Source organism: Boleophthalmus pectinirostris, unplaced genomic scaffold (assembly GCF_026225935.1).
Source record: "Boleophthalmus pectinirostris isolate CB_2022bp ecotype Guang Dong unplaced genomic scaffold, ASM2622593v1 HiC_scaffold_7, whole genome shotgun sequence".
In the NCBI taxonomy this organism is placed as follows: Eukaryota; Metazoa; Chordata; class Actinopteri; order Gobiiformes; family Gobiidae; genus Boleophthalmus; species Boleophthalmus pectinirostris.
In genome coordinates this window covers 18507826-18533237 of record NW_026571473.1, presented here as the reverse complement: position 1 = coordinate 18533237, position 25412 = coordinate 18507826, and the positions used below count along the sequence as shown (strand labels likewise).

General features: G+C 43.0%; 1 protein-coding gene across 2 annotated transcripts; it reads right to left on the bottom strand.

Annotated features, from left to right (window-relative positions):
• Nucleotides 1–6: 6 nt before the first annotated feature.
• tle5 (TLE family member 5, transcriptional modulator) lies at nucleotides 7–25043 on the bottom strand. 2 transcript variants are annotated; one of them, XM_055164445.1, is made up of 7 exons: nucleotides 24168–25043; nucleotides 10950–11038; nucleotides 8101–8164; nucleotides 6252–6296; nucleotides 2663–2725; nucleotides 1958–2032; nucleotides 7–1526 (listed from the first exon to the last, which is right to left on the bottom strand). In XM_055164445.1, exons 1-7 carry the CDS (start codon nucleotides 24192–24194, stop codon nucleotides 1299–1301), a joined length of 591 nt encoding a protein of 196 aa, XP_055020420.1. In that variant the 5' UTR covers nucleotides 24195–25043; the 3' UTR covers nucleotides 7–1298. The 2 variants fall into 2 exon arrangements, with proteins under 2 accessions (XP_055020420.1, XP_055020421.1); XM_055164446.1 differs by having other exon boundaries at nucleotides 7–1523.
• Between the last annotated feature and the right edge of the window lie 369 nt (nucleotides 25044–25412).

The window sequence follows — 25412 nt, the reverse complement described above, 5'->3', positions numbered from 1 at the left end:
AGGATAAGGTGTGTCCACTCTCACACAGACCTGTGCTGCAATGTCTGACCTAGCTTTGATCTGTTCAAGTGAAGTGACCTTATGTTTACTACACAGCAAATTTACATTTTTAAACAAACACTACGCACTGTGCTAAAAGAACAATCCAGAAGGGTTATGGTCACCAGTTTAAGAGGTTAAGGATAAATTAATGGATGATCAAGTAAGCGTAAATGGTGCATTGAGTTATAAACTAAGGAAAAAGCAAAAAGAGGTGAGCAGGATGTTTTGATTAGAATTTGGAATGGTACTGTTATCAAAGCATTTATTAAATACAAATAAATAATACCATAGGAATTTTGGATACAACTAAAGGTCAAATCTTCATACCAACTGCTGACTCACTATTTTCCAATGAAAATACAAACACTGCCATCCTGTTTGGCACAGGTGTGAGAGGGTCTTTTTGGATTTAAATTTAATGCAGAGACAATTGTACTTTTTGGAGCTGCTGCACTGTGCACTGGTCCTTCCACAGTGTGATCAAACCCAAATGAATGTGTGCGTGTTTTAAGGGTGTATCCATCAGACTGGATAAATATGCTTCTCTATTGTGACCCAGCCTGTGCTTTGTCATAGTCTTGTCATTGTTTTGCTCAGGCCTAAAGCAAATACAGAGGTTTCTTCAAAGAGACACACTGCCCTCTGCTGTCAAACCTGCTACATGCATGATCGCTGTCCGGTACTTTGATAGACTTTATCTCAAGAAGGTATGTTTGGCCAAATTGAGATTAATATGCAATACATGTGCAGAGGTGTTTGATTTTAGGATAGCATTTTGGATAGGTGAAATATGGATCATTACACATTTCAACACTACATGAAACCAGGAGGCACCACTCTTCAAATAAAAACATGCTATATAAACTGGTAAAAGAGTTTGTGGATGATGATTTGTATACACTGTACAAAGGAAAACACATGTCTTCATCACTGTGTGTGTTGGGCTAACTAGTAGCATTCAGTCCCACAGAGCAGTCAGCGGAATACGGATTTCTCACTCTGGAGAAATAAAGAAATGCTAATATAAAAAAAGAAGCAGAATCACAGGAAACAAAGCAGGGACCCCGGTGTGTTCAGAGGAACATTATGGCAGTACTACATTAAAAAGGCCAAGTCCCTCCTTGTGAAGCTGGCAGAGGCAGGACTTGTTGGCAGGGCAGGTGGGCACAGGTCGGTGCGCGTGAGCGTACTGTAGACAGAGGGAGGCAGTGGGCCACACGACATGCTTGGGGGACTCAGGTCTTTGTAAAGAAACACTAATCAGATTTGTCTCCATCCTCTTCGCGGTGGCTGTCCACTCCATCACGGGATGCCTTCTCCTCTTTGGCCAGTTGGGCTTGGGAGGCCAGCAGAGAGGAGAGGGAGAAGAGGCCGGATGAGGTGGTGACGGCGGGAAGGGTGGGCTGGCTCAAGCCCAAAGGCAATGGTGTCATGGGCAGGGCCAGTCCTTGAAGCTGAGACAGCTGGTGAGCCTGGAGCTGCTGCTGTAGGAAGAGAAGCAGGGAACGCTTAGAGGAAACCCACAAACAGCAAAAAACACACAAGTGTACATCAGGTGTGATGAGCTTTGTTATACTAAAATGTACAACAGCAGAGAAAATTAGGGCATTTCTATCCTAGTCATGAACTGACATACCAGAATTTGTTTGGTTTTACATTTTAGTGGAATCTATCAGGGCTGTCATGAGGGTTAAAGGTTACCTATAAAATGAGTACACAGTAGGTTTTTACTGCCATTGGTGGTAAATGAATTGTTTTATGGCCATCTTTAATTTATCCTAATGTAACATCTCCCACCCACAGCAGACGCAGCCCCAGAGGCCATTTCAACCACATTGGACATGGATGATAAAAAAACACGCTAGAAAAGATAATGATCAGTAATTGTGTGGCTGTCCCCACAGGTTGGTCGTACCCTGATGATGGAGTTCATTTCTGGGGGGGTGACCTGCTTGGCCCGTTCGATCGCTGCAAGGACCTGCTGCTGGTGCTGCAAGACACAAGTGACGGGTGATGTGAGGAGGAGAGACAAAGACCCAAAGAGAAGAGAGGGGAGTTTGGGGGAGAGGTGGAGAGGTTAGATCAATATCAATAGTCCCAACTGAACGTCAACATGTCTCACAGGTGATGTAGCCCCCTGCCTCTGGCCATTCTGCTATTTGTGCACACACACACCAAACACACACATACCAAACACACACGCACAAAGGCTTTGTGAGGCTCCAGAGAATGGATGGGAGGTTGGTGCGCTGTAATGGGTGGAGGTCAACCCCCTGGTGGGCAGATAAGAGCATAGCTTATCTGAATCACACAACCATTTATTACACTGACACACAAACACACACACATGTACAGAGCAGAGTGGGGGAGGGGCTGAGTGGAAATATTGAATATGGCGAGGAGAATCATGAAGACAGAGGAGAGGGGAGCAGGGCTACAGTGAAAGGAAGCGGCTGATGATGAATGACACAAGGCCAAGCAGGAAGAGGAGGAAGAGGGGAGGGGTCACACAGGCAGAGAGGTAATGAGGCGCGAATGAGGCCTAAACTCATTCCAGAATATGAGGCACAGGGTCTGGGTCAGAGGTCGAGGGCCACTGCATGTCAGCGAGCATACGCACCTCCTGAGACAGGTAGGGCAGCACTTGTGCGCAGATCCCATTTAATCTCTTCACTATTTCAGCCTGGAGAGAAAAAGAGGATTGGGTAAAAGAAGAAAAAAAAACAGTTCATCTGATAAAGGCTAAAGGAAATGTGACTTCCAGTAATTAACAATAATGATAACATTCTTGTCTAACAATACATACTGTAAGATTTTGCCTTTTTATTAGAATGCTTCAGAGAAAAATACAGAGCTTTGGGACATTCTATATGATACAATTGCATTTACAAAGAACACAATTTGGAGTGTATAAGGATGCAGTATATTGAAATTACAAAAATATGATACAACCATCTCTTGACCAGGACAATCACAGCAGCAGTCCAGTACAGTCTATGAGTACTAGTATTTCATCTACCTGCTCATCATTTTGAGCTTAACAAATTCATAAAATATTCCTTTTACCAGTAAAACCAAGCCAAATGTGTGGAGTGTGCAGATTCAGGTTAAACACCTTCCAGTATAGTGTGGTATACATCATTAGGAGTTGGATGAGATTACAGGTGCCCTGATTTTTCCATCAAAGCTTCATTAGACACGAGAGTGAATCAGTGATTCAGCCCACTCTCGTCTATGAGACACTACATCTCTGACCTTCTGAAAGTGGGGCACTGCACACACACATGTTCACACATATATATCATCTCTCTTTATTCCTGTCATTAATTAAGTTACTTGTACTTAAACTCTCTAAAAAACAGAGGTGCACACACACAACTACATACGCACACACACAGAGCTGCGCACGCACACACACACACAGATGCGCGCGCACACACACACAGAGCTGCTCACACAGATACACACACACAGAGCCGCACACCGCTCCCTCTCACACGCAGGTCTATTATCACATTTGGTTGGTAATCATCCAATCCGTCTGAGATATGCAAAGCAGCAGTAATTGTGTTAGAGCCTAATTGGTGGCGCTGAGGAGAAGGCGGCCTTTCCTCACAGTCATTAGACATGCCGAGCACAGCTCACATCAAGCATCGCTCCTATCCACTCGTCATTACACATCCAGCACTGACATCTCCAAAATGTCTCTGAAATGTCTCTGCGGGACTCGCTCTAAGCAAAGCGCCCCTCCCTCGTTCACATAGCCTTTATGCTTGTGTCTCTTTTATCTGCCCTCCATCACTGCCTCTGCCTCCTACACTGCTTTTTAAAACTGTTGTGTAGTGACTTTTTCTCCATCTTTATCATTCTCTTATTTTAGACTCAGTCTAAAAGAAATAATTACTTGCTTATTATTCACTAAATTTTAATGAAAGTAATGTTGGCATTGGGTTTGTGTCTCAAAAATCTGTCTCCAGTCATTTAATTTTAAATTCACAAAATAAAAAGGCACAATGTCTGTAGAATTATCTGTTGGGATGGGAATGACAATGCCCACACAGATTCACAGTCACAGATTAAGGTGTACATATGTACACAAAAACTTAATGTTGTAAATTATTCAGTCCTATTATTTTTCTATTGATTTTTCTAATAAGCACTGAAATTGAGAATTTTTGTGATTGTTTTTAGTAGTTCAGACTGTTCACATTTCACCTTTTACATCACATCCAGGAGCCCTACCTGTGAGAGCAGACTGAAATATGAACTACTATACTAATTCTAATACAACAGGCTTATAGCAACCAAATTTGATTTTTACAGATAATGTAATCAGTTCAGAAATACAACTAAAGCCAGATTTTCCACAAAGAGTTCAGCCAAGAGAGTAGAAGAAGGTTAGATTAAGGAAAAAAGGATCGAACATTTGAACAAAAAATAAGCGAAATGCAGTATGACAAGAGTAAGGAGTGAGAGAGAAACTGACTGGCTACAATAGGCCTCGACATGAATGCTCCTCCACACTCGTCTCCACACATCCCCTTCAATCTCAACTCACTAATGGAAGTAGCAGCACCGCTCACACAACGCACAAAAGAAGAGGGAACATGCACATAAAGGACAACAGGAAGGCTCTCAAACAAAACGCACCCTACTGCACAAATGCTGTACACCAGAGGTGAATGGGTGCGTTCATGTGGTTCAAATAGCAGGATGCGTGAGAAATGTACGGTATCACAAAGACAACCACTCTGACACTGTCTTCTCTGCTGCTGACCAGAGGAATGTCTGAGATGAATTGAATAACTCAATTAACACTATATGAGTGTTGGACCTGAGTTATTATCCAGGTTTGTGTGGGTGCATAAACTGGGCAGTCCCTAAATCATGGCGCATGTCTTCTTTTATGTGCACCTATGCTTATGTGCATTTGTCTCAGCTTTCTGGTCCCGTCCAATATGGCCACCAGTGTTCACCGTCAATCATGGGGCGGTGTGATGACAGGAGGTGGCAGACAGGTCATCTGTATGGGCAAAACCAAAGACAAATATTCTTCTTGTCCACATCGAGTGTAGACATAAATGATTCGCTTTGGCCCAGCCTGATGTATGGACAAGGCTTCTGCAACCCCAGAATCCTTTGCCAATGTTAAGTAAGCTCATAGATCGTGACGCATCATAAATGGAAGCTGGAGGTACCAATTAATTAGATTTCATTAATTCAATTATTAGATTTTTTTTTTATGGCCAAGAAGTCAAATAATATTTACAACAGTATTCAGATTCATATTCACAAAATGGTCAAAAACATTTTTACAAACTTGTGGCAGTTCTGGCTTGATTGACTCTGTGCAGAGAGCCTCTCGGCCCTCCAATGGTTGGGTCATTGACCTGTGTGTAGTTGACCAGTCACAAAGTGTCCCATTGACCCTAAACTGGTGTCAAACCTTTGTGAATGTTTGTGCACATTTGTTCACACATAATTAACTTTAGTGCACACTGTGTTTTTAGATACTGATCAACAATTGGTTATTGCCACACTTCAGACGAATAGCCAATAACTAATCAGTGATCAGCATTTCAAAATCAGAGCTTACCCAAGCCCTTATACAGTGAGCACAAACTTTAAAATATTTTCACCCTTTAATGAAAGACGTAGATGTATAGTTGTTTTGCACTTCCAAGGCCACCATATTGCCACTCTATTGTACATTATCAGCAGCATCAGCACAAGCCCAGAGTAACATTATTCAGATGTGCCTAAACACCTCAAAGTGACGGGATTATATTATGTGTGCTGCCCACAGCTGTCACTCAGAGAGCTGCAGGTGTGCGGAGAACAGCTGTGTCTCTGTCAACACCACAGACCAATTGAACGCTCAGGGCTTTACTCCATAAACATGCAAGCGCTGGGTCTCACTCTCAACATCACAGCAGCAGCAGGGACCAGAGAGGCTGGAGACTGCACCACACGCTGGTCATCACACAACTCCCAAGTACAGTGTTTAAACTTTGTGCTCTGCATTTTTACTGTGAATTATTTCCAGCAAATAGCACACTGCGAAGTACACAGGCATGTTGGCAACAACATAATGCTGTTAAGTGCTAAACTATAGAGTAAAAGACCAAAAGACATAGAGTAGATAAGATGACAACTCTGAAATGCAACCGTTTGATATTATTACTGTGCTCTGATAGAAATAAACTTACCTGTTTGTGCATCTCAATGTTCAGCCCATAGGACATCTCATAATACTAGAATGAAATAAGAAACAAAGTACATAATCAGATTATTAGATTACATTAAATACAATGTTAATGTTTAGATTTCCATTGCAAATTAAAGTAAAATGTAGCATTTAATTGGTCTAAGATAATAGCACTGATCATTCCTGTGTAAAACATATTGTGTCCATATTGTCAAAACCACCATTCTGCCTTTGACAAGTCACAGACTGCAGAAATGCACACACACACAGACAAAGGGCTGTACAGAGAGGAGGAAGTGGAGGAGAAAGCCGACTGTGGAGTGCTGAGTGTTAATGAGAGGGCCACCCTCTGGGCGTCCCTGTGTTAATCACCCTGTGTCTGAGGCCAGTAGCTGTCGCCGCAAAACAAACAGTGCAGCGCTCTGCACAGCGCACATTTCTATCACTCACTCGCTCCTTCAGACAAACACCAGCTATTGTTTTGTGCCCAGTCTCACACTGACAATATCAGTTGTACGTGCACACACACGGGCACAGTGCGCACATACACCGCTCTGCTTTTGAAGCCCACATGAAGCTCCCTAAAGTAATTACAGCAGCGGGAAATGGAGGTGCAGCCAGTGACCGGGGGAGAGGGCCGACCTGACAAGCTATTAGAGGGAAAAAGGGGGGCACAGCCGCTGATGGAGGGAGCACAGCGTAATTGTACAAGTGTGGAGCCTCAGTGTGCACTGTGCTGCTGCACTATGTCTGTGAATGTGCCCAACTTTAGAGGATCATAAGAGATATGTTGAAATACTGATGCTTAAAGACTGACTAATGTCAGATCTCTTTAAAGTTAAGTATTATAAATTCCTGTTCACGTTCTTGACCGCCCATGTTTTGCTACCTCTTTAACAGTAAATCTATAGAAGTGGGTGGAAGATAACACATCGAGCACCTATGGTCTCTCAGGGGTTAAATCCTTCACACAAACAACACGACTGACAGAGCTGAACTTTCCACAGACCTGTGAGGGCTCTTGGCTCTGGCTGCACTGTGCTGTCTGCTTTCTCTTAGTGCTTCATACGTCACAAACACCATAAAGGTCACGCTGCTAATCTGACACATGTGCAATCTGACTCTCAGTTTCATTTAGCACAAGCAAAATCATATCCTAAAATCAAATCACAAAGCAATCGCAGTACAACCACAGTGCCATTTACTCAACCATCACAAATGAATTTAACTTATCATCTGCATTAGAACATTTGCTTTGGGGGCATTTGTGTACACTTAAACTGCTCAGGCCTGGAGATAAGAGAGGCTTAAACCAGAACTGTCTCCACCATTTTAGCTTGCACGTTTTGTTTGCTCGGCACAGCCATCAGCCGGAGAGTGTGGGAGCGCTCAGCCTGCCTCTGTGTGTGTGTGTATGCGTGCTCCTGACAGTGGAGAGAGCAGTGCGGCGGTGCAGATTAGATGAGATTAAAGCCAGTCAGAGGATCAATTAGAGGCAAAACATCAGACAGCTACACGGCAACGGCCAGCAACAATGAGATTAGCCCCGAGTGCAGCACTGAGTACATCTGTGTGTAGTGTCGGGCGGTGTGTGCAGTTATACAGCATACGAGCAAAGGGATATAGGAAGAGCATAACTGATACTATATAGGTAATTGCATTGAGCATAGTGGCAGGGACATGTCTTTGTCTTTAATGGTTTTGGTTAATTATTTAAGAAATCAAGCATGGGCAAGAAGCAATCTGAATACCTTGAACATTTTAAATTTCTTGTCCAACCTAACTAACTATTCCTTTCAACAATTTAATAGTGTAAATAATTTTTGTGAAAACCATTTGTCCAGACTTACCATGATATAATGACGCTGCATCTCTGACTTCTCGCTGGCCAGCTTGTCACATTCGAGCTTGAGGCTGTGGACAGAGGAGAGTGTCAGCCCCTGTGTGTGCTCTGAAGTGCTGACACCAGGTGCCCCCTACTCCCTTCATCCTCATTACCTTCACTTTCACTAAGAGCCCATCATCTCTGCCTCCACCTGAACCTCCGTCAGCCCAGACTGCCTCTGGCTTACCACGCCTTAATCAACACTCGGGCCGCTTGCTTGACAATTGATGGAAGAGGTCAGACTCATTTTCAAACACAGAATCCATTCCAAAAGTCTGCTTTCAATCAGGCGTGAGGAGGCAGAAGAAATAGCCTAAAATAGTGTTGGAGTACAAGGCAAGCCTGTCGCCGTGACAGCCATTAGCAGTAATCATGTCAGCGCTGATGTCACGCGAGGAGACAGGACAAAGGAGGACGCGTCAACAAGTCACTGTGATAGTCTCAAGGAATCGACAGAGGTTAAAAAAGAGACAGGGGAAAAGCCCCACAGTGAGATTTACTGAAGCAGCTGGTTACAACCTGCCTGTGTCAGACTGCCTTATCCGACGTGACGACCGGATGCAGCTCAGATCAAATAAAGATATGTGGCGGCACACGGCGCAGTCTGCACTCGTCTGATGCTGTGTGGATATTTATGCTGGGATGTTCTGAGCTGTCTACAAGAATGACAGCCCCATCTCTGGAGACTGGATGAATCTTCATGGCATTAGTCTCACACTAGTCACATCTGCACTACTGTCTAGTGTACTACAACTGGTACTGTGAATGTAGCAGCTGTACATGTCATAGTTACAGACAAAAAAGTAACCAATTAAACATGGACAATGTGTGCTAGGGAGTCACAGTGGTCTGTAACTGACAGCTATGACTTCATTAGGAGTCAAGACAGATCCAGGAAGGGCTGGAGGAGAGTCTTTGGCGACAGGGGTTTACATTAACATACACACATTTAATCAAAACGGTTCAATATCCACTATCCATCCACACCTTCTCTTTTATCATTCTGTAATTGTGTATAGCTGTGAGTTGTCATGACAACGGCTTCCTCTCTGTCAGCCAACCTGGGAATGGCTTTGTACCTCTGATTGGGGCAAGGCAGCTCCCGGGCCCAGTGCGCTGATCTCAAACGACACTTTGATGGAGTTTTATTGCCAATGCTTCCGTTTCCAAATCGCTCCTGCTGTCATCTTTATTTTGATTTATGTATCCCCTGATCTATTTATGCACGTGAGTGCGAGAGGAGGAGGGGATACGAGAGGGGGTGAAGGAAGACAGCAACGACGCTACTATGCCCCAGGGAACGCCCGTGGTACATTTGCCTTTTAAAGCTTCAGCAAAAGACAGGCACAACAGAGACGCAGCGTGCTACAAAGCCTCATGTCCCAGGCCCCCGCCCCAATCTCCTCTGCACTGTAAGCATGTTCAGTACACGCACACAAAAAGGAATTCTTTCAACTGTGCCCCGGCTCTCTGAAGAGGGTTAAACGCTGCTGCTCACCGTTGTGGGAATTACAAAAACCAAAGAAGAAGAAGAAGACGTGCACAGTGCTACGGTGGGTCCACAATCCATTGCAAACAAGAACGATCAGACCGGAGCAGGGATTTCCACACAGTGTGCATGGCTTTCATGTGCGTTTGCCTGTGTCTGTACCGGCTGAGGGGGCCTGAGAGGACAGGTACAGAAGAACAAACCCGCCTCCTTCAAACGTCTTCTACACAGACAGAGCGCACTGTGCTGTAGACCCGACGGCGCCCCCACTTCACAACTGCTGTGAAAAGGAGCAGCCCAGGTTGGAACTTTGAATGTGCCCAAGACTGAAGCTGTACACCATGAAGAGACGTTGATAGATGAGGGCTTGAGATAGCTGTAATATTCCTAAATCAAACTGTCTATTTTATCATTTATTGTTTGTATCCAGGGTTATTTAACATGTGCAAGACACTGGGGGAGTGTATCTCTATAAATATGCTATATAACTTGGCAACTATTATATATATATAATATATATTATATATATATATATATATATAATAATATTTTTATATATATATATATATATATATATATATATATATATATATATATTATATATATATATATATATATATATATATATATATATATATATATATATATATATATATATATATATATATATATATATATATAATATATATATATATATATATATATATATATATATCTTGGCTCTGACCGAGCCAAGATCCTGTGGGACTTCCAGATACAGACTGACAGAATGGTGATGGCGAACCAACCAGACATAGTGGTGGTGGATAAGAAACAGAGCAGAGCCGTGGTGGTTGACATCGCAATACCAAGCGATGGTAATATCAGGAAAAAGGAACACGAGAAGCTAGAGAAATACCAGGGGCTCAAGGAAGAGCTGGAGAGAGCCTGGAAAGTAAAGGCATCAGTGGTGCCTGTGGTGATCGGAGCACTCGGGGCTGTAACCCCCAAACTGGAAGAGTGGCTACAACAGATACCGGGAAAAACAACGGACATCTCAGTCCAGAAAAGTGCAGTACTGGGAACAGCAAAGATACTGCGCAGAACTCTCAAGCTCCCAGGCCTCTGGTAGAGGACCCGAGCTCAATGAGGGTGAGAGAGACCTACCACCGTGGAAGGTGAGAAACACATTTTTTATATTATATATATATATATATATATATATATATATATATATATATAATATATATATATATATATATATATATATGATATAATATAAAAAGATAGATATAGGTATATAATAAAATAAAATATAATACTGTAAGACTGTGCGTTGTAGTCACCTGTGATACTGTGCTTGAAGAAACTGGAATTCATCCTTGATTCTGTCACACGAGTCTGAGGTTGTGAATTTCAGCTGCTGTGATGAAGCCTGAAACAAGAAGAAAGAAAGAGAAAAGTAAGAGAAATACAGTGAAAATACAGTTTTAAAAAGCTGAATTAGAGTTGCTCAGTATATCGCACCCGACCCGGCCCTGGATAAGCGGACGAAAATGGATGGATGGAGTTGCTCAATATATCGCAATTAAAAATTCTATTTGATTTGACTGAAATCATACAGGTTGCAATTATTTCCGTGATGGAATTTCCTCTGCAAACAAAAAATATCTTCCTCTTTTACAATGCAATACAGTATAAATCGTAATTTGAATGGACGCAATTAAGCAAATGGCCAAGGTTGCAATTTTTAAGTACAATTGTTTCCTCCACAAACAACATAATATCCTGTTAATAAAAAAACGCTAACTCTGTCGTGTAAACCTGTACAAACACATTCTGAAATGTGATTCTTGTACTAGTTTGTCAGTTCTTATTTTTCTTCTTATTTAAGTTTAAAGTGTGCATTTTGAACTAAATCCTGGTTTGAAAATTTTAATTGCAAATCGCATATTTTCCTTCAATGTCTATAAAATCATGCCTGCATCAAGCTACCCTCTTGCAGAGCTGTTTAGTGCTCCTAAATAGCTATTAACTAGTTCATTGGTTAATTTCAGGTTGATTAATTTCATATGTTTGACCCATGTGCTGTAAATAACTTAACTGCCACTTTAAAGGGAATGGTTTTTGAGTAAATCCTTGCACAATACAGTTATATCCATTATAGTACCACTGCCTCACTACATTCCCTGAGCTGTGGTAGAGGGCCTGGGTGTGTGTTGGAGCCCAGCAAGCATCAAAATAAAGGACAAAATCTCATTATCCCCCAGCAGGCTGCATAATGGTTCAGGTGGGAAAAAAGGGGAAAAGTGAGAGAAATCGACATTTGCAATGCTACTGCAACTGAGCGGCATTAAAAACCATCGGAAATCTGATTGCGGCACTTACAGGAAGCTAGAACAGCGCTGTTAGCAATGACCTGTCGCTTTGTACCCAGCTCCCCACGGCATGGCGCCTGCTTCATTTGGAACTACAAATAGGCTGCTTCACATTCATAGTGCCACAGCAGCAAAGAGGCAACGCAATGGGCTCGCTTCAGGTTGTAGATGGACCTGTGAGCTTCAAAAGGATAAATTAGCTGTGCTGTGTGCCACTGTGGAGTCTGCAGGGCTCAAACATGGCTTAGGGTCAGGAATAATCCTCAAGCCATTTGAATTTAAAAGTGAGGATGCAAGAACCATACAAGCAGAATATAAGCATTGTTTTAGACTAAGTAGATCAATTTTCTATGTTAAAATTGTTAAAATCACGAAAATAGATTAGGTCAACAGATTTAATATGTAAATTAAAATTCTGATTGGCTTGTCATTATAAATTACAATTCAGCAGCTTTTCCAGGAATGTTCCACCGTATGGAATTAAACATTGATCTGCAAGAATGGATTTTTTCTCCCTAAAATGCATTTTGACTATCAAGGAAAGTATGCTGCACATTTCACAACATCACAGAGTCTTGTTGCTTAGCTTTTTAAAGACCCAGTTTTCAAGGGATTTTACAAAAGAAAATATCCCTAAAAGTCACAGTTGAAGTGAGTGGAGAGAGACTTGAGCCAATGTGAAGAGGAGAGCTGACATTATCATCAGCTGCATGAACAGACAGCTCTAATCCACACAGAGCACTGCTGCTGCTTGGAAACAGCCCTGTGCCACTGTAAAGCACAATAACCTGTCCCATTATCTGTGTGGCCAGTGTACAGCACATCAGCTCCACCGCGCCGAGTCAACACGCGCCGCTGTGCCCCCGGGAGCCGCCCTGACAGCTCTGTTTGTGCGCCGTGACGACAAGTCGCCCCTCCGCCTCAGGCCGGAGCTGTTGCCCTAGATCCAATTTCCTCCCTGTAGCTCTGCAGTATGCAAACCGCTTTAAATGCTCAAAGTTTGCCCCAGTCAACAGCCTCCGGTTGGACATTTTACAGAACAGAGAGAGGATAGAGAGAAAGTACTGGTAGAATCAAAACAAGCTACATTTTAATAAAATCTAAAAAGGAAATTGTCAGTGTGGAGAAAACAATTTGTCCATTTTACAAAACACAACATAAATAATTTACCTTATTTGCAATATTTCTTAAGCATTATTATGTAGAAGTCTACAGAGAGCCTTCCCTCCATAAAAACAGGTAAAAAGATGCTCATGACACATATGCATTATTAATACCCAGTGTGTTAAAGTATTTGTAATACCTGTAGTGAAATCACTAGTTCTTAGCAATATGGTATCAGCAAAAACTCCAGAATACCACGCACTGACTGGATCAAGTTGTGTTCATCACTGCCACCTAGTCCATTCAAAAAGTGACTTGCTATAATAAACACTTCTGTGTTTAGACTCAGAGCTGTGATTTCATAGCACACAAATGCTGCAAACCATTTCAGACACCATACAATATATTACATATTTGATTTCATCTCTAAAAACAAAGATCAGTAGTTTTAGACAAATTTAGTCCATTGTCCAGCTATACAAAACGAAACAGAACATTATGTCTGTGTTAATATGACTGAAATTGAACAAAGAAGAGTAGAGTTGAGAAGGTACTAAGCTATGTGTTTTCCTATACGCTTTTTACCCTCAAACCTTGGACCACTCAACACAGCTCTAGCAGTGCATGCCAACCGCTGTACACACTACCAGCTAACAATGTTTATTATCCCTCTCCGTCAGTGACCAAAACAAGGTCCTCCACAGGGGCCCAGAGCCCACAGCAGATGGATGCCCATAATGTTAATGAAATACTGCAGTAATATTGTGACACATGCCATCTGCTTTGACAAAAAGGTGCATGCTGCGGTGAAAGTAGAAACTGGGGACGGCCATGGAGGGTGAGACAGGACGAGAGCAGGGTAGAAAGAGAGTGGGAGGGTTGGGGGGGGAAGAAAGAGAGAGAGAGGGTGAGAGAGAACCACCTAAACAGCTATAGGAGTGTGTGCATGTGTGGGCTGTGATAAGCCTCCAGTGTGATGCTTGGCTGCCACAGGAACAAATACTCACTGTTATGAATCATACACAAGCACCCCCCCCCACCCCCCCACCCCCACCCCACCCCACACCCCCCACCCCACCCCACACACACACACATTAAATTTGCATAGACCCATTCACACGCACACACAAGCACACAAAAACACACACCTAAATGTAGGACAATCTCTAATTTGATTCTGCTTCGCTCCTTTGAGACGTAATTAAAGCATTAAAAAGCTTTGTGTGCTGGTGAGGCAATTGAGACAGTCTTGAGCGAATAAATGGGATTCATCGTTTCAGGAAATTGCTGCCCCACCCCCAAAAGCCCACCCCACTCCCCCCGCCCCCGCTCTTCCTGGACTCATCATCTGGTCCAATCCATGTGAAATCTACTGTGAACCATAATGTCTGCTTTAAATAAGACTCGCACTAAGACTGTCTCTGCTCCATAGATCAGCTGACAATGGCAGAAGAGAGAGATTTCAGCTCTGGCTCTGCTTTATCCGCACAGCTCCTACAAAACACACTGATTAGACACACCAACAAAGCATGAATACGCTACATGTATCCAGCAGAGTATTTAGCCCACAGTAAACACAGACTAGCAGCTGGAGGAACGGCCTGGGTCTAAATCCCGGCCTGGGGGTACAGGGCTCTGTGGGGATTGGGTTTCCCGGAGCACTGTTTACATCTCTGGGAGGGCGTGTGGTGCCTGAGGGGGGCAGGGAGCCACGCAGCCTTGGCATTGTAATCGCTCACTAATGACTGGATGTTATCGCACTCCCACTTTCAAATGCATGCAGAAGATGTACGTTTACTAACAGTTGGCCCATTTCTCAACGTCAGCCTGTCTGTTTGCACCATAGCAACAGTCCCAAGGATGCCATTTGAGCCATCCGCCCTCTCTGTCCATCACAGTCACATCCAAGTGCGCAGGACGTCTGCGAAGGCATCATTATTCAAACACATACGAGGAGGGGGCTGTTTATGTACATTAGGCTCAATGCAGCTTTGCATTCTGTGTTCTCACAACATCTTCTATAGGGAATAGCTAGGAGGACAGGAGTTTAACTGACAATAAATAGCATCACCCAGCAGACCCAAAGAGTTCCAGAGATGTAAAAGGCTTTGTTAAGCTTATTTAAGTCTGTATGTCTGTATCGAAAATATTTTTGCCATTAGCAATAGCTGAAATGTATGCAGACTCAAATAAAAACTCACATACTTGACTTATTCTGTGATTGCAATGTACTTTGTGTACCGTAAATTCCAGACTATAAGCCGCTATTTTTTCCTCACACTTTGAACCCTGCAGCTAATAAAATGATGCGGCTAATGCATGGATGGATTCTTTGTTTGGCACATTGTCCATTCATATATTCAGTTTATGGTTTGGCAACACAGCGGATAAGCACAGCCCGAGTGCAGGCTGCCACTGTCTGTGCGGGTAACACATGGATCTAGGGCTTGGGTGCTCACACTTTTTCAGCGTGCGAGCTACTTACAAAATGACCAAGTCATAAAGATCTACCTAATACAAAGCCAAACAAACTGCACTGAAACACTCTGTGCCCCTTTTTTGGACCCTCACCCACAGTTTGAGAACCCCTTCTTTAAGAGAACTTCCTCTGGCACTTTACACAAAACTGTGAAAAAAGTGAAGGAAGATTTTTAAACCCGTTTTTTAAAGTTCCAAACTGGAGTTGCATTCTTTTCTGGTTTTGCAGTGATATTTACCAGCCTCTGCACGTTTACCAAACCAAACGCACTTCGTGACAAAAACAGATGCATTTGTGCACTGTTGTTAGGCGAACTTCAGCCAAATGTCGCAGTAGGCCTGTTCTGTAGATCTGCTCTATGCTGTAGGCCTGCTTTGTGCCAACACTGGAACACAAATTTAGACTCGTTTTTGCTTCACGTTTCGTCTTGCTCTTCTAATCAGCGCGCACTGTGGAAAGGGCTTATGTTCGCTGTACGCAGGAAGGAGTGAGAGCGTGAAAAGGCGAGGGGCGGCGTGCTGACGTGAGGCAGATGGACAGGTAGGATGTTTAGGAAGTTTAACCTGCCCTGTGATGCATGCTAGTACACGAGGGCACACGCTGTTGCAGACGAGTCATGCATAGGAAGCGTGTGTATTTGTGATGTGCTGTAGAGTCTCCACGGGCTGCACTGAGCGCACAGGCTGCACTGAGACGCCCCACACGCTGCTGCACCCCAGTACAAGTTTACTGCCAACAGCAGCGGCCGTAATGAAGTATGATTGCACTTGTTGAGTGTCAGACCTTGAGTGAGAGACAAGACCGAGTCCAAACGCGAGTCCGAGACGAGACATGGCGATCTATCCACACGACCTTGGCGATCGACTGGTAGATCGTGATCGACGTATTGAGCACCCCAGATCTAGGGTAACATGAAGGTGCTACACTAGCTAGCGATGTTGTCAACGCACTCAAATAGTTTATTACCGTGTGATAAAATAAGTTATAATGCAAAATTAACATTAGTGAGGGGGATACATCATACCTGTATGCGTTAAATGCAGGTGGGTGCATAAATGACGAGAAGAAACATCTCAAACTTCAGTAGCTGGACATCTACTCAAACCTGATAGATAGAACTAGCCCCGCCCCCAGGAGGGCCTCAAATCTGCTGAAATCCTACAAGACACTGACATGATACAGACAGGACAGCGGCTCTTGCAGGAATCATGCGCCGTAGAGCGCGGGGAGAGGCGGGGGTGATGTGCCGAGGAAGATGCTGTTTGGTTATGTTTTGAACAGTTATTTTGCTCTTCACGCACACACCCTCATATGAAGAAACACGAAACACACAAAGAAATGCAGATAATGCAGCTTTTAAGTTAAAGCCCTGGTTGATCTAGCTATCGAAGAAGGAAACAGAGCTGCTGCACATGAGCTCAGCATCAATGAGTTGATGGTGAGATTTTGGCAACGGCAGCGTGACGAACTGACTTAATGCAAAAAGACGACAAAAGCTTTCAGATTCAAAGCAGATGGCCCGAACTTGATAACATTCTTGAAGATGTGGACACCTGCGGTTCATATTCAGGTGCGGCCTATATATGTACAATTTTTAAATTCTGTTAAAATTTTGTTGATGCGGCTTATATTCAGGTGCACGCTATAGTCCAGAATTTACAGTATAAACAGCAATTGTCTTTAATTTACAAAGCAAGATTCCTACACAAAACTCTAAAACAATTGTTTTTTCTTTTTTAATGGTTTTAGAGTACCACAAGAACAGATGGAAATGCAGTACAGAAAGAGGATTGAAAATAACCTATAATACATAAATATGATGTGGTTTTTGTGCGGATGTTGTATTTTCTTGAGCAAAATCCACAGAACACAAGGCACTGGATCAAACATCTAAGAATAGATTTGTCGAAACAGTTGCATCTAAATACATTGGATTAGAGTGGACTACAGATGAGCCTAGTGAAGTGAGGGTCAGTTAGTCTGTTCGTTTGCCTGTATGTGCTTGGGGCTGAGGAATAGGATTGTGTCTTCAGCCGCTCTGGACAGGGCTTTAGAGGAGCACAGAGCCTAATCCTGTTTGGGCCAGGAATTTGATTTTGATTATTATCTCTCACAAACCAAGCCAAGGCTTACCCCATTTCTGTTCGGTTATCCCAGCACACACACCTCCCACTTGCAGCACAACAGATTTGACCTCGTTAAGATGCTTTAAAAGGGATTATTCTACTTTTATCACTTCGAGTGAAGTGCCCTTGCAAACATAGGCTTGGCATGGCTAAACGCCAGCCTCCAGCCCCCTTTGCACCACTATCTTGACCCATGGTGCAGAGAAGCAGCGCTTCACTGGCCAAGCTTACAAACACACTAACACAACCGCTAAGCAGACCAGCCGGCCAACAGCGATGCACAGAAATGTAGTTGACTGGCCTAACAAAGACCCGCACACATGGATATAGTGTGCAGAGATTGCAAAGCTGAGGGAAATGGGCAATTTGTCAAAAGTGGGGAAAGCGGTGAGGCCGTGGGGCTGTGGCTCCAAAAACCACAGCTAAGATTAAAGCCAGCGCAGCGCGAGGGGGCTTTAAGATTACACCCAGAGCGGCCGTGCACATGATTGATGGCTGCTTGTAAAAGCTGAGGTTATTACTTATAACAGCTCGAGAAGGGAGAAAGACAGGAGGAAGGAAAGAAAGATTAGTCCCCGAGTTCCAAACAAATAAGTGGACAATGTGAGCAGAAGATTGCCCGCTGCATGCAGCTCACACACAGGACTCCCCTCTGGTGTCCACATTAAACTACTGACAAATTCCTGAAGGGGAAACTCAGATTTCCCTCTATTCTAATTCAAGTCATTTAATTTACACCATGTCCTAATGGGTCCCATTTCTACACCTCATAATTAAATTCCTGCATATTTTTGGAAGCAGGGCAACATCAGCTCATCCGCTTTATAACCCTTCATCTAGCCGCGATCATATCACTCCAGATATATCGTCATTTGCTTTCAGGGCAATATTGGAATATTGCGATATGACTACACCTGCACTACAGCCCATATTCCACTCTCTTGATGTATAGAAGTAGACCGAGATTGCGGCTAATTGTCGCAGATGCCTTGAGCTGCTTAGATACTAACTGGATGCTCTACAGATAGTAAAAACATGCACTTGTAGAGCACCTGGTTCCACGCCTCAGAAGCACTCACCTTCCTGCACGTCAGGAAGAAACAGAACAGAATGCTTAACTTTAATCCGAATCGCCTGAAACAAGTTGGCACTAATATTATTGATGCCAATATTGAATACTGTCTAACATCAGTTTATATAATCAATTATATAATTAAACTGTTACTTTTTTTCATTTATACTGTGATAAAAATGTTAGGACATATTTCTCTGCCTTCCAACCTTGATTTACAACCTCAAAGCAAGCGTTCTTTGCCAAAAATCTTAACACAATTTCAACAAGTTTGGCCCAGTCACAAACAAAAGCAACCTAATGCCAAAGCTGGTCCTTAACAACCCTGATCTGTAGCCGCCAGACTGAGCCAGTGGAGCCTTCTCCACTGTGTGCTGGTTGTCAATGGTGATAATTCAGTCCATTGTTTTAGCCAGGCCCTAATGCAGAGTAGTGCTTGGCGTTTGGCAGATTTGGGGGCTTGGGTCGGGCCAATCAAGCAGACCCCTGCTGGCTCACTTTGTTCCAGCCCATTGCGCCGTTCGTCTTTAGGGAACCACCCACTGCCTCCCTCTCTTCCACCTCCCACACACTTCTCACAGGGAGCACTGCTGAATACTGAGGCACACACCAAACTGCACATGTTAACATGCACACACAAACACCAACTCATTACAATGACTTTTTTTTTTCTTACTCGCAATTCAGATACAGATCTGCACATAAAATCAAGATAATAGGGAGTAATAAATCCTATGTCGGCTATTTCTGGGCATATATTTTTGTGACATTTCCTAAGGTTACACAAAATCAAGATGTAGAACTAAGGGTGGGCAATATGACAAAAAGAAATACATGATTTTTTTTCTCAAATTGATCAATTTTATTTTCTTATTGATAGCCATTTGTATTTTTTGTTAATACTGTTAAATTGTCCACGCAGATGAACAATAATCTGACTTTGCACACCATCAGTGTTTCTGTCCAGACGTTTACATGGATTTATAACAGAGTCCCAGTTGCATTCATTTATCTTGCCAATTTCATGTGCTAGCCCAAGTGTGTTGTGGCATAGTTAGATTTAGTTGGTTTAGTCAAATGCATTTATGTAGCACTCACTTATGAGGGAGGAGTAGTTTCTTTTGTCTGTCCACAACGATAAATGACAGAGGAGTGCATCTGATTGGCGCAGCTGGAGACTGCATTTTTCACAGAGCTCTGACATGTTTTCTGTCATGTTGATTCAGGATTTCCCTCAGACGATCCATCGCAGCACTCACTTCTAAAGCCACTATGCATTCACAATGTCTGAAATGTGGCAACATTGAAAGTACAGTATAATGTAAAAATAGATCATTGGGAGCAGGGCTGCAACTAACAATTATGTGGCAAATTGATTTATCTAGCTATTATTCAGTTATGCAGGTAAAGCTGAAATGAAGCCACTTGGACACATCCTGGTGGACTATTTTGAGTGTTTCCATCAAAAAGCATTACATTTAAACATTTACAACTATTTCTTGGTGATCTGTGGAAGGCAAAAGGCTCGGTCATTTTAAAAAGCTCTGATGGTCCCCAAATACTATCCATTGTTAATTTTCTTTCGGTGGAAAATACTGCATTTCAAAGATTTCTCCTGAAGACAACAAAGCAGACTGAAAGTTGGATCCTGTTGTAAAGACATGGGATGCAGACACAAAGTTGATTAGTGAAGTTATAGAAGCTGAAGGCAAAGCCCTTTAAGCTGAAATCCCCTCATGAGTCTTTTGTGTTGACAGGTTGGAGGTCAGTGTGTTTGACAGTGTTTTCACAAGTGACTGTTGTGCCTCTTGAGCCCAAGTCACCAGTGTGTGTTTGTGAGTGTGTGTGGTTGAGGGGAGGGGGGGTAATAAGTAAGCCCCTCCCTTTAACAAACCCAAAGCCTCCTGACAATCATTCCTGTGGCCTTTTACAAAAATCAACATCACCTGTGACCCGGGGCCTCCCCTGGTCCACTCAGGCCCGGTGCTCCTGCAGGGCTGAGCCTGTGGAGAGGGGGGCTCTGGTGCTCAGTTTGTCATGCTAATAAGCTGGCCTAACCTTAATGACCCAGACATCTGCTGGTCTACGTGTGTCAAGCCCCACATTCAATTTGCTCCCTCCATACAAAAAGCAGATTAAGACCCTTCAGGCAGCAGGAATGTGTGTGCGTGTCCTTGCTGAAAAAGCCTTTATTTCAATGCATGTACTAGAGAATTAATTAGCATTGAAGGGAGGTGTGCTCTCAGTGCCAGACTCACTGTGTGCGTACATATAAACACTACTGTCCAGTGCTCACAACACATATCAAAAAATGTGTGTGTGTGCAGAGAAGCAGAGATGGGCGGGGGGAGTTTGTTTAATGGGCGAGACAGGGGACCATGAGGATTAAGCCCCCCTCCCTCCCCTCAGCTGGGGGCTTTAGAGGAAGGGCTTGGGGCTGTTCTGTTAATTCAAGTGGGCTTAATAATGCCTGTGCACCCTCTGCCCCTGACCCTCCCACCACTACATCAGATCTGGGAGGAAATGCATGATAAAGGGAGACAAGGCAAAGGTGGGGGTGAATATGTGAGTGTGTACAACCTGTGGCCATCTCAATACAGGAAAGGGGCTCAGGGGGGCGGTTTGATAACTGCTCTGTCGCTCCACTTTCTAGCCACAGCCAGCTTTGTTGAAGCTGCATGAGGATTAATCAACACCAAACAATATGCCAAACACGATCAACTGGGTCAGCTCCTGCACTTGTACCAAATGAGCCCTCTCTGACCAATAGATGCGCCATACTGTACAACACTGAAGGAAAACAAGAATATATGACACTTAACTCTAAACTGTAGGCATTCAAATTTGTAATAAAAAGCTCCATACCATGAAATAGAAAGCCAGTGTTACTAACCATACAGGATAAGGGCGGGTGTTCAAATATTTTAGTTTTGATTTTAGCTACAGTAATTATATGAGTCCAATAGGTCAGCCACACAAAGTCTAAATCTATACAGTGACACCATCGGCAGACAAACCCTCTTTATAGTCAGTGAAACAGTTTATCATCATAATATGCTAATTTACCAGCTGCTGATCTACAAAATGTGGCATGTCGCATCATGAAGAAGATGCCAGACACAACTACCTTGTGCCAGGGATCACCCTGTCTTTCAAATTTTATTTTCTGAACCAGAAAACATCAGATGGCAAAGAAACATCTGTACTATCTCTCTTGCCGTACACTTCTCCTGAGACTGCAGAAGCTTAAATCTGTACGGAGAGCAGAATGGTGATTACCTTCTGCAGAAAAATGATTTCCAATCTTTGTTGGTTCACAGATTCACAAGAATCTTGTACTGCTTCGGCGTCTGAGTTTGGGGTCGGTTACTGGAGGACCTGTCCAATCATGAACCGCTTTGTGGTTTAGGTGGAAACCAAAAGGTGAAGTGAACATGTTTGTAGAGGTCTTAACTACTGTCAACTACAACAAGTTTTTTGTTCTTTGCTAAGGACATTTTATTCTCCAAATAATTACAGCCTTTGGGATTTAATAATTGCGGCAGCCAACTCAAATTGTGATTTTGAATCAATTGCAATATATTGTGCAGTCCTACAAGGGAATAATAAAAAATGATGATGACTGATCAATATCTGCACGTATGTGACAGCTGTGGTCTACAGCAGCAGGCAGAGAGCAACAATCAAACATACAGTACATTGAAAAAGTTTGTACAGCAGCTCAGGTTGGACAAGGGATCAGGTTGAAATACTTGAAATACACAGCCAGATATTAGCAATTTTAATAACACTGCATCAGGGCCCTCCACAGAATGAAGCCAGTCAGTATCAGACAAGCTCACAAAATACTGAGATCGCACCTAAGTTCATTCACAAAAACACACTGACTCCTTGTGGTTTTCAAGTGCTGTAATTTAGTCGTGTAGATTAAGTGGTCAGTGGTGTCTTAAGCCCAGTGCACACCCTTATGAAGCCAGCACATGGTATGGCACTGTTGGCATTGTGTACCTGTCTGATATTGAGAGCGTTGGCCCTCAAAGTCAGAGTTCTGTCCTGCAGGAGAAGTTACATAATTTGTAATTGGCAGTGGATATCAAAGGAGCACTCTGATTGGTTTGCCTGTCATGCACTTGCGCAAAATGTACTGCTGACCACCCTATGGCACATTCAGCAGGCATCAAACAGGGCGAGACCCAGGGCAACAGTGGGGCACTTTGTGTCCTTGTTAGAAGTGGATGGCTGATTGGTATGTACTGGGCTTTAATCAGCCTAAATGTGTATGATAAGGCTTTTAAGTTCTATTTATCTTAAGTGATACCTTGATTTAAGAGTGAATAGTTTAATCTGCATTTTTACATATATCCACTAGTATTTTATAGTGTAACAAAAGTTTTTGTGGCACCACACCATGCCACCTCTTGGTCAAATAATCAATGCAGGCTTGTTTTTAGAATTTTGGCCGATCGTTTTCCCTTTCTTGTTGCAAATTTAGCTTGTTTCAGGAACATTAATTTTTATACAAATGGAAGCCTTCAAAATCTGCACCCCTGTCACAATACAATCTGAAAACACAGATCAGCTGCAGTCGCCTCAGGTCTTACTGCCAGTGGGCAAACTGTACCAGAACACATTCATATTGAAGTAGCAGTAAAGAGGTCCTCAGTTCAGCTGCACAAGACCCCGTGGCATTAGGTCAAAGAGGGAGAGGAAGTATCTTTTGTTTTGACTGAGCATGCTATAAAGGTCAAAAGCATGAGGCATCAGTTACATTAATGTAAATATTGGTTGGCCAAGTGCTGGATTTATGAGTAGACATAGTTGCAGTTAACTAAAGAGAAGTACAGTTTTGTCGGTCATTAAACTTGACGTTTGACCAATGGGCTCAGAGTTCTCATCAGTGATGAATGCATGCCCTAGACAGAGTTTCTGTTACCATGGAAACTCTAGATTTAGGGGACTAGACTAGATCTGTTTCTCTCCAATAAAATACCCACCTACAAACAAAGGTCCATATTACATTGTAATAAAAGGCAATTTTGTACAATAGACCTTTATTACAGTAACTGCTGTAAAGTTGCCCAAAACCCATTTCAGAGATATCCTACTTCATGTAGATTAAATTGAGATTATGCATAACCAACTGCAGCAAAAGTAGTTCTATTTGCTATTTGCCGAATTTCTTCATAAAATACTTAAAATTGTACTGAAATATTTAATTGTTTCAAAAATGATCGAATAAATCCTGTCAGCAACACATTTCAACATCCAACACAAAAGCAAATAGAAACTAAACTCTGGCGTCACTTAACGTTAACCACGCAAAATCTGGTTCGTGCACATGTTTCTATATAACGTGACCTGAAACTTATACCCATACTGAGAGTAAAAAAAATGAAGCGACTTACTGAGTGTCTGGATTGTGGAAACATCATGACAGTCTCCTGTTTGGTGTTGCCCGTCCAAAACACGGCCGTGCCTCGTAGTAGTTACACAGTATTTTCCTGACGTTAGTCCTTTGTCCAAAGCTAGAGATTTGTCTGTAACAGGAACTGTCCAGCGTTAGCCAATTGATTAGCTTTCTGTAGCTCGCGTTCCGCTCCCCCAAAATGGAGACACTTAAGAGGCGAGAGCGAGGTAAAATACTAATAATTTCAGCTGCGGTGCCTGCCCCTACACAGATCTACTGTTCCAGTGAATAGGAAAGCACCATCACGGCAGCAGCTCTGAGCTAAAGCTAGCGGATCCCTCAAAAGCTGTCAGTCAATATGATTCATCGCCTTAACACAAGCGGTGGTGGCGACGGAGCTAAACGCTTGGAAAATTAATAACGCTATGCACACACGGTGGTTTGGCATGCAGCTAGCAAGTCTCAGCAAATGGTCTCTCCCTTCGCCCTAAAAGTGGTTCCTAAACGGCGTCACTGCTCCTTTTTACAGCCACAACTACACAGATGTAAAAAGTAGAAACCGCGGCAATCCCCCAAAAAACAAAATGTGACTTGAATTCCGTTTCGGTTCAAATAAGAGTCTAATAAAACAGTATTGCAGCATTAGCTCAGCACTCAACTTCGCTTTAAAATGTTCCCAATGCGGAGTTAAAGCAGGAGCACTTATCCCTTAGTGCCAGTAATCCTGGAGAAGCAGTGAATTTCTCAGCAATGGACTAGAAACTCTGAAGCGATGCGATAGGTGCGACGCGTTTAAAGATGAACGCCCCACGCAGTCGGACTGTGCTGTGGATACGGAGCTACAGACTCATCGCCATAGACTGCTCATCGCATACCGCAGATCCAGTCCTCTGGCCAGCTCAAAGCGTGGACAGAGAGCGCCTCTCGTGGACAGGTTGCACAATGCCCAAAGGTTGCCTGGGATCTCAGATTCTCATCTATTCAGGGATATACAGAGTATTGGAGAAGTGTGTATTCTTGACTGGCCAAACCCAAAAGGACGTCTGATTTATATATAATTTTAGGGGGGGGGGAAGAAATTAGACTGTGGATTAGCATAATTAAAAAGTCACACATAATGGCATCTTATAGGCCTACATATTGTTTCTTCTGTGCTATTCATTAATTAATAGTTACGGGGCTAAATATTACACAGATGAGGTGGGCAAAACATTATTTATCCTGAACCCCTGAACTAAACAAA

What these genes read in the sequence shown, in the direction of transcription:
- tle5 (XM_055164445.1), bottom strand. Translation starts at nt 24,194, where the DNA reads ATGATGTTTCCACAATCCAGACACTCA. An exon ending in TGCAGCGTCATTATATCATG is followed by an intron (nt 6,297 to 8,100) that starts GTAAGTCTGGAC and finishes ATTTCATTCTAG; the next exon opens with TATTATGAGATGTCCTATGG. An exon ending in AAATGAACTCCATCATCAGG is followed by an intron (nt 1,527 to 1,957) that starts GTACGACCAACC and finishes CTCTTCCTACAG; the next exon opens with CAGCAGCTCCAGGCTCACCA.